Source organism: Numenius arquata, chromosome 16 (genome assembly GCF_964106895.1).
Source record: "Numenius arquata chromosome 16, bNumArq3.hap1.1, whole genome shotgun sequence".
Taxonomy (NCBI): Eukaryota; Metazoa; Chordata; class Aves; order Charadriiformes; family Scolopacidae; genus Numenius; species Numenius arquata.
In genome coordinates this window covers 6,222,436-6,230,844 of record NC_133591.1, presented here as the reverse complement: position 1 = coordinate 6,230,844, position 8,409 = coordinate 6,222,436, and the positions used below count along the sequence as shown (strand labels likewise).

At 56.2% G+C, this 8,409-nt stretch overlaps 1 protein-coding gene and 5 non-coding genes across 7 annotated transcripts; 5 read left to right on the top strand and 1 right to left on the bottom strand.

Annotated features, from left to right (window-relative positions):
• Positions 1-1,090: 1,090 nt before the first annotated feature.
• TRNAA-UGC (transfer RNA alanine (anticodon UGC)) lies at positions 1,091-1,162 on the bottom strand. The gene has a single exon. It is a non-coding gene; the product is annotated as a tRNA-Ala (tRNA).
• Positions 1,163-1,361: 199 nt separating this feature from the next.
• Positions 1,362-1,433, top strand: TRNAD-GUC (transfer RNA aspartic acid (anticodon GUC)). Its single transcript has one exon. It is a non-coding gene; the product is annotated as a tRNA-Asp (tRNA).
• A 402-nt stretch (positions 1,434-1,835) lies between these two features.
• On the top strand, positions 1,836-1,908 carry TRNAF-GAA (transfer RNA phenylalanine (anticodon GAA)). The gene has a single exon. It is a non-coding gene; the product is annotated as a tRNA-Phe (tRNA).
• Positions 1,909-2,115: 207 nt separating this feature from the next.
• TRNAD-GUC (transfer RNA aspartic acid (anticodon GUC)) lies at positions 2,116-2,187 on the top strand. The gene has a single exon. It is a non-coding gene; the product is annotated as a tRNA-Asp (tRNA).
• A 353-nt stretch (positions 2,188-2,540) lies between these two features.
• TRNAA-UGC (transfer RNA alanine (anticodon UGC)) lies at positions 2,541-2,612 on the top strand. Its single transcript has one exon. It is a non-coding gene; the product is annotated as a tRNA-Ala (tRNA).
• Positions 2,613-5,570: 2,958 nt separating this feature from the next.
• Positions 5,571-7,153, top strand: LOC141472688 (polyubiquitin-B). 2 transcript variants are annotated; one of them, XM_074159870.1, is made up of 2 exons: positions 5,571-5,769; positions 6,304-7,153. In XM_074159870.1, exon 2 carries the CDS (start codon positions 6,309-6,311, stop codon positions 6,996-6,998), a length of 690 nt encoding a protein of 229 aa, XP_074015971.1. In that variant the 5' UTR covers positions 5,571-5,769; positions 6,304-6,308; the 3' UTR covers positions 6,999-7,153. The 2 variants fall into 2 exon arrangements, with proteins under 2 accessions (XP_074015971.1, XP_074015972.1); XM_074159871.1 differs by having other exon boundaries at positions 5,707-5,769; positions 6,315-7,073.
• Positions 7,154-8,409: the final 1,256 nt, after the last annotated feature.

The following is an 8,409-nucleotide window of genomic DNA, read 5'->3' as shown; positions in this document are numbered from 1 at the left end:
CCCTTCCTCCTGTGTGACCCATGAGCTGACAATGTGCCCTTGTGGCCAAGAAGGCCAATGGCATCCTGGGGTGCATCAGGAAGAGTGTGACCAGCAGGTCAAAAGAGGTCATCCTCCCCCGCTGCTCTGCCCTGGTGAGGCCCCATCTGGAGTCCTGTGTCCAGTTCTGGGCTCCCCAATTCAAGAAGGACAGGGAACTGCTGGAGAGGGTACAGCAGAGGGCTATGAAGATGATTAGGGGCTTGGAGCATCTCTTTTACAAGGAGAGACTGAGGGACTTGGGTCTTTTTAGCCTGGAGAAGAGAAGACTGAGGGGGGATCTGATCAATGCTTATAAATACTTAAAGGGAGGGTGTCAAGAGGACGGGGCCGGTCTTTTTTCAGTGGTGCCCAGGGATAGGACAAGAGGAAATGGGCACAAACTTGAATATAAGAAGTTCCACCTAAGCATGAGGAGGAACTTCTTTACTTTGAGGGTGGCAGAGCCCTGGAATAGGCTGCCCAGAGAGGTGGTGGAGTCTCCTTCTCTGGAGACATTCAAAACCTGCCTGGACACGTTCCCGTGCAACCTGCTCTGGGTGGACCTGCTTTGGCAGGGGGTTGGACTAGATGATCTCCAGAAGTCCCTTCCAACCCCATACCATTCTGTGACCGTGGCCCAGAGCGGGGCCTTTTCCCACCGCTCCACGCAGCGCTGGGGCTGCAGGCCGGGACTCCAGGGAGCGCTAAAAATACCTAATGCTGTGGAAACAACAACTTTCGTTATCGAGCGAGAAGGAGAATGGCCTGTTGTAGCTGTGTGTTTCTAACATAAATGCTGCGAGGCGGTGGTGTTGAGCAGTAACCGTGGGCAGGAGGGTGCTGTGAGCTCTCGGCTGGGCGCTTTTCTCCAGCAAGGATTGCAGCAGAAGTTTGGAAGCCGCTCTGCGTTTATGGGAGGGAAGAAAACAAAAGGAAAATATCGAACTTATTTACAAATTACAAAACTGAGATTACGGCTCCTTCGGGAAATGACAAGAAAAAGCAAAACAACGGGCTTGGCTAAAAACTCACCCTTCCGGGGGGGAAAGGGAGAGAGAAAGAAAACAAGTGGAGATGCCGGGGATTGAACCCGGGGCCTCATACATGCAAAGCATGCGCTCTACCACTGAGCTACATCCCCTGCTTGTACAATGCTTATTGCGCGGCACATACAGAGCAACCACCGGCGGGACCAGCGGCCGGACGGCACCGCACCTTCCCCCGCACCGGCGCTGGCGGCGGGAACGGTGCGGAGCGGGCGGGCGGCTCCACCTGGGGCGGGACGCGCTGCGGGGCGGCCGCGTCCTTCTGCAGGGCAGGAAGAAAATCATTCGTGCCTGTCCTCGTTAGTATAGTGGTGAGTATCCCCGCCTGTCACGCGGGAGACCGGGGTTCGATTCCCCGACGGGGAGGCTGCGTTCATTTTATCCCAGGTTGCCATTTTTCCCGGGCGGCCCCTGCGGAGGGGTTTGTGACGCACCGGTGCAGCGGGGTGGCACCGTGTGCGACACACGCACACCCCCGGCGGCGGACAGCGTGTGCGGGGTGAAATGATGCGGGAAGCGCTGCGTTTTTTAAACCGGGGAGTGCGACGGGGGTCCGCCGCCCTTCCCAGTGCTCCTCTGAGCAAGGGCCCTGGGGTCCCACCCCACCCTGCGCCGGTTGGAAAGCGGGGGTGGGGGGGAACCCCCGAGCGCCCCAGGAACCGCGTGGGTGAACCCCGCGTGGGGAGGGCGAGCATCGACGGGGACTACCGGCACCCACGGGTGCGCTGGGCGGGGTCGTATCCACGGCCAGGGTGGGGGCCGTCGCCCGCCGAAATAGCTCAGTTGGGAGAGCGTTAGACTGAAGATCTAAAGGTCCCTGGTTCGATCCCGGGTTTCGGCAGAACCTTTTTTTCGTTCAGCCGACGGGTCTTTTTGCCGCCGAGCGGGGCCCCCGGTTCCTGCGCGGGGCGGCTGCCGCGGGGTGTCACCATGGGCCGTGTGGGGGTCCTGCGACAGAAACGGCTTCCCGCGATGGCGGCGGTGGCGATGGGGTGCCGCGGCGGGTGCTCGGGCATGGGCCGGGCCGCCGGGGTTATTTCCCAAACCGTCCTCGTTAGTATAGTGGTGAGTATCCCCGCCTGTCACGCGGGAGACCGGGGTTCGATTCCCCGACGGGGAGGTAACATACATTTTCTTGTTTTAAGTTATTTTTTTTCCTTCCGTCACGATTTTTCTGATTTCCGATGGAGGATTAAAAAAACCCGCTTTTTGTGTGCGCAAACCCGGAGTGTTCCTGTACTTCTAAGACGTATTTGAACACTGCCGTACAGCACCGGCAGCTCCATCCCGGGCCTGGGAGCCACACGGCTGCCACGTCCCCGGGCTGCCCGGGGCGCTGCCCGCGCCAGGGCCCCGCTCTGCCCTCCCTTCCCCGCACACAGGCCACGGAGGAGGAAGAGGAAGGTAGGCAGGGGAGCACTGCTGCCGCCTGGTACCCACCTGGCCGCCAGGGAGGGCGCGGATGACAGGGAGGGGGATGTAGCTCAGCGGTAGAGCGCATGCTTTGCATGTATGAGGTCCCGGGTTCAATCCCCGGCATCTCCACTTATTTTCCCACCCACTGGGTATATATTTTATCCAGGGTTAAACAACAGAAAACCACCGCGAATGTCCTGCCCGGCTTTTTTTTATCATCTGGTTCTCCTCAGGACTTTGCACACACACAAGATTCTCATGTCTCTCTGGGTATTTAATTGCCACACTACGGCCCCGCAGGCACCAAGGAGCCCCAAAGGAGGAAGGAAGCACCAAACCCTGAAATGCAGAGGTCACGCTGGCCTGTGTGACACCTCACCACCCCAGAATCTAGCAGAGCTGGCTATGTCCAAACCTCTCTACCCCCTCTCCACTCTCGGGCTCTCTGCACAGCATCCCCACGCCAGAGACAAAAGGCCAGGATGCCACAGGTGCCTGCACTCCCTGGCTGCGATGGTGCAGGAGGTTTTTCCTGGCTCCGCGGCATCCCCTCGCCTCTGCTGCCCTTCTCCAGCTGGATGCTCATGGGCTGGATGCTCAGGCTTCGCTGGGCGCAGGTCCGGGGAGCTCTTGGGAAAGAAGCTCCCTACTTTGATCTCCTCAGCTTGGCTGGGCTCACACGGTTGTGTCTCACCAGGGGAACTCTTCAGATGCTGAAAGGTATGGCACAGAGAGACCAAAGCCCATGTGGAGCTTGAAACAGCTTTTATCTACAGTTCAGTTCAGTTACTAGCTGTTTTATCTGCACTGTTCAGTTATCAACGGCATATCCAGCTCTCTCTGGCAGGGAGAGCTGCCTAGTGACACATGTAAAATGACATTTCCTGCCAGAGTGGTATAAAAGATCCTTGTGCTATTTTTTTCCTGGTGTTACTTCTAGTTGTTATTTTGAGCCAAATGTTTGGCTACAGCACTAGTGAGTGCAAAGATCCCTGTTGGAAATAGCTCCCAGCACAGGACCTCTCCGAGCAGCTGTACCTCTGCGGTCAATACACCCCGCATGTGAATACAAGAAAGAGACGGTTCCTGCCCCAGAGAGTTTGTAATAATAGCTATGAAGTGACAGGCTTTTTTGGCACAGGAAATGAGTATTTCTCAGTGCAACAGGTGATGGTCTGTTAGGACCAACGTCCTACCATTCACCAACCCTGTCCTGAAATCACAGCCAGGGGTGGCCAAGCAGATGGTGCTGGAGAAACATGGAGCGGCTTTGTTCTCAGAAAGCCCCTCCCCACTCAGGACAGCACTGCTCTCCCGCAAACCAGCCAGATGGATTTAAGGACTCCATTGCATTAGAGCCTAATGTCTGCCTTGCAATCAGAATATAACACAAATCGGAACCTTTAGGAGTGTGCTGCTCCACTGCTTGATTCGGACACGGGGTATGAACTCGCTCAGGATGCTCAGTGGTCGGCTGCTTACCCTAATTAGATGAACAGCACTGTATCATCTTAATTTCTTCCCATTACAAAATTCCATCTTATAATGAAATACATTGCCATGTGCCTTTATGACTATTTTCAGACCAGTCCCAAGTGCTCACTCTGTAACTGAAAGAATAAGCTTAGCATGCCTATTCACTTTCAGGTGAGGAAAGACCTAAATCTGAAAGGCTATTCCAATCTTTATGTTTATACAACTCCAGATGCACACAATATACACCACCAAGCACGATTCTAACCTGAGAAGAAAGCAGAAGACTTTTATGGGTTGGGTTTGGTTTTTTTTTCCCCAGCTAAATGACCCTGGCGTTTTAGATTATTATTGCTATTGCAATGCTGGGTTTTAACACAAACTCAACGCACCAGCAGTTGAGAAGCTCCCCAGAGCATCCCCCTCCTGTAAAATCTCCATGTGTCAGGAAAACGCAGGCCAGTTTCCCTCAAACCAATCACAAAGCTGTTGCTGGGCCTCCTCTCCCTTCCTACTGGTGTGCAGCCCTGGGTGTTATCTGTCCTCTTGGCAGGCAGCGGTTTTCCTTGGGTGCAGGCAAACGAAGGATTGTGTTGGCGGATTGAACCCAACGGCATCTCCTGAATCTGGCAAACAAAGCCCCGTTCTGTTCTCAGCTATGTCCTTGGATTGCTGTATAGTTTGACTGGGGTGGCACAGGAGCCAGCTGAGTGCAACAGAGATCTCCCAGAAGATGCTCTACGAGAACAGAATAAGAAATAAGCATTATTATTTCTATTTATGATAGACTTTACCCCAGTGGCAAGGCCTTAGTCCTGAGTTATAAACTCCATTATATCTCAGATGCACACTCCCCTTCATGTGTTTATTTATATATATATATAGTCACTGATTGTAGCTCATGCAGACAGACTGCAGGGCTCAGGTCTCTGTCCATTGTGCCTCCTTTGTCCCTCACTTCACCTCTCTGGGCTGCCCGATCCCTGTCCCCTGGCCGGAGGCTGTCCTGCCCTGGTGTGGTCCCTGCCCTCCGGGCTGCCCCAACCTCAGGCCCCAACGGCTGGACACAGAGGTGTTTTCCCTCTCCCTTGCTCCCCAGGCTGTGGTGGCACCGAGGGCCTGGCACAACCCTGCCCGCAGGCTTCACCCTGCCTGTCCCCACGGGTTGGCCCCAGTCCTGGGTGGGGGAGGCCGCACACCCCTGCCACTTCTCTCCCTCCAGCACGTTGGAGACTTCTTAAATAGAAATACGCGTCTTCCTTTGGACTAAAACAACGGTCCTTCTCCCCACAGGGAACCTCAGGCCCAGAGCTCCCCCTCACCCTGCCCCTGGGAAGAAAATCAAGGAGGCGCTTTTGAAACAGGGGTGCAACTTGTAGGGGTTTAAATCTCTGAATAAAACCTAAGGCTCTCACAAGAATCTGTAGCCACGGGGGCGACTCCGAAGTCTAGCGAGCTCGGCTCGCTGACGCACCGCAGGCCTCTGCGGGCCCCGGCCCCGCTCCGACGGCTCCACGCCAGGTTTTACTCCGCGTTTCTTTGGGCGCTCACTGCCCCTCCCCTACCCGCCATCCGGCGCCGTGCACCGCGCGAAGCACTAACTCCTCCGCGTTGCCGGGCCTCGCTTCCTTCCGCCCGCACAGTAGAGCTGCGGAGCGCTCCGTAGGGAAAATAGTGCCTGGCGGAGTGATCCGAGACGCGGGGGCGGGGCGGAAGAGTCTTTATAAGGGGCGGGAAGGGAATGTGTGGCGCAGTTGCAGCTGCGTAAACTGTGGGGAGCGTTGTGCTGTCGGCTTGGCTTGGGAGCCCCGCGGTGAGTGCGTCGTGCCCCCGCGGGGAAGGCGGAGGGTTAGAGCCGCTTGTCGTGGCGGCGGCGGGGTTTAGATGTGTGCTGGGAGGGCGGGAGATGCGCGTGTGCCGAGGGGAGAAGGGGAGGCGGCTGAGGAGATGGCGGGCTGAGGAGATGGCGGGCGGGGGCAGGGCCGGGACGTTCCCCTCCCCCTTGGCGGCAGCACGGCGAGCCGGCGGCGGAGATGGGCGGGAGAGGGGATGCGGGCGGCTACCGGCAAAATGGCGGCCGCGCAGGCGCAGCGGTCCCTCAAGATGGTGGCGGGCGGGAGCGCGCGCCTTGGGCGGGAAGGGGAGCGGGGCGGGTGGCCCCGCCCCTCTTCGGGGGTCTGGGCGGTCCCTCCACTGTGACGTCACAGGGCGTGCGGCGGGGACGCGCCGCTCCCAGACCGGAAAGCTGTCTCGGGCGAGTTGGGCTCCTGCTGCTTGGCCTCGCTGCGGTTTCCCATGGGAGGGAATGGGAGAAGTAACTAAAGTGCAGGGATTTTTCCCCTTCTAGAGAAAATGCAGATCTTCGTGAAGACCCTGACAGGGAAAACCATCACCCTAGAGGTTGAGCCCAGTGACACCATTGAAAATGTTAAAGCCAAGATCCAGGACAAGGAGGGCATTCCTCCAGATCAGCAGAGGCTGATCTTTGCTGGCAAGCAGCTGGAAGACGGGCGCACCCTGTCAGACTACAACATCCAGAAGGAATCCACCCTGCACTTGGTGCTGCGTCTGAGAGGTGGCATGCAGATTTTTGTGAAGACCCTGACAGGGAAGACCATCACTCTGGAGGTTGAGCCCAGTGACACCATTGAGAATGTCAAGGCCAAGATCCAGGACAAGGAGGGCATTCCACCCGATCAGCAGAGGCTGATCTTTGCTGGCAAGCAGCTGGAAGATGGGCGCACCCTGTCAGACTACAATATCCAGAAGGAATCCACCCTGCACTTGGTGCTGCGTCTGAGAGGTGGCATGCAGATCTTTGTGAAGACCCTGACAGGGAAGACCATCACTCTGGAGGTTGAGCCCAGTGACACCATTGAGAATGTCAAGGCCAAGATCCAGGACAAGGAGGGCATTCCACCCGATCAGCAGAGGCTGATCTTTGCTGGCAAGCAGCTGGAAGATGGGCGCACCTTGTCAGACTACAATATCCAGAAGGAGTCCACCCTGCATCTTGTGCTGCGTCTGAGAGGGGGTAACTGAACTGCCCAGTTACTGCTTGCCTCCAAGTGAAAGTTTCTCTGCACTTGTTCATTCCAATAAAGCTGTTGCATCCACAAAAGTTTGTGTCTCAAGTTATGTGAACAGCTATTTATGCTGCTGCCCAGGCCTAGTTATCTATTAAACTCTGATTATGTAGCTTCCACATACAAAGGTATTGCAAAACGGCCTTACGCAAGGCTTGCATGTGCCTGGCAGGTGCAGCTAATCCTTGCGCGGTGGTTTTCCCGAGGTTGTATAAGCGCACTCGTAACAAGCCGGAGCCCTGGCTGAAGTTCAGTGCCAGTCTGCAGATGTTACGCAGCTGTTCCGGTTGTGTAAGCCACCATATGTAATGTGAAACTGCCATTGTTTTGGAGCTGGGAGGCTTTAATAATACTGCAATGCCCAGTAATTGCCAGGTCCTGCCCCCGGTGTTTTGGTGTTTGGGGAGCAACAGCCAGCAAAAGGGATTCTGCAACTGATGCGGGGCCAGCAGCCATCTCCTGCTGTCCCATGGCCGCCTGGTGGGCCGGGGTAGGACGTCACTGCTGCTCTGCGGCCCTCGGACCAGGGGCTTGGGGAGTGTTGGGGCTGGCACGAGTCTCATCATCTGGTTACGGGGTAGACTTCATTTTATTAAAAGCTTAAGCGTATTAAGCAGAGTTTGTAATTTCAGATGTGCTGGCTTCCTTACAGCTTTGGAATGCGCTCTCATTCCAGCTTTGCACTAAGTGGAAATACTAAGAGTATGAATGAGCTGAAAACAGTGTCACGGGGTGGTTTCCACATGATATAAAAACAGTGGGGAAAGGGACGTCTCCACTGCAGAACTGTGTGGTGAAGTGGAGGTTGCTGGTTGCAGGAGCTCGTGTGGAGCTGACCATGGGGTGCTGGGGAGCAGAACACCGAAAGTGTCCCCAAGAAGAGCGGTGGTGTGACTTCCCTTTGGAAGGGGATGTGGTGGGAGGTGGAACGGAGGTTTCAGCTGATCCTTGTCCTCCCTGAGACCTGATGGGATCTTGGAAGGGTGGGATAGCAGGATTTGAATTAATCTTGATGGAGAGAGGAGTGGAAGATGCTTTTAGTGCCTTGTTGCCTATAAGGAGCAAGTTTGGATGGTTGGAGAATGCTGCAGCCCGTTGCAGGAGCACCGGTGGTGTGCCATGGCTTGGCTCCTGCTGCGGGGGTGGCCCGGCTCTGCCCACGCGTGTCCTGGCTGCCGGGGACACAAACAGTAGCACTTGTCCTTGTGTGGGTTTTTTGGCCCTCGGAGCCGTCTGAATTCATGCAGCGATTAAAAATTGAGCCCATCAGCAGTTTTGGGCGTGCGGCGATGGAGCTGTGGGTGTCTGACCCAGTTGAGGGGTGGGTGTTCCAGGAATGAAGGGACCTGCCCTGGGGTGAGGGGGTG

Excerpts from the sequence above, each read along its gene's own strand:
- LOC141472688 (XM_074159870.1), top strand. The coding sequence starts at position 6,309 with ATGCAGATCTTCGTGAAGACCCTGACAGGGAAAACCATCACCCTAGAG.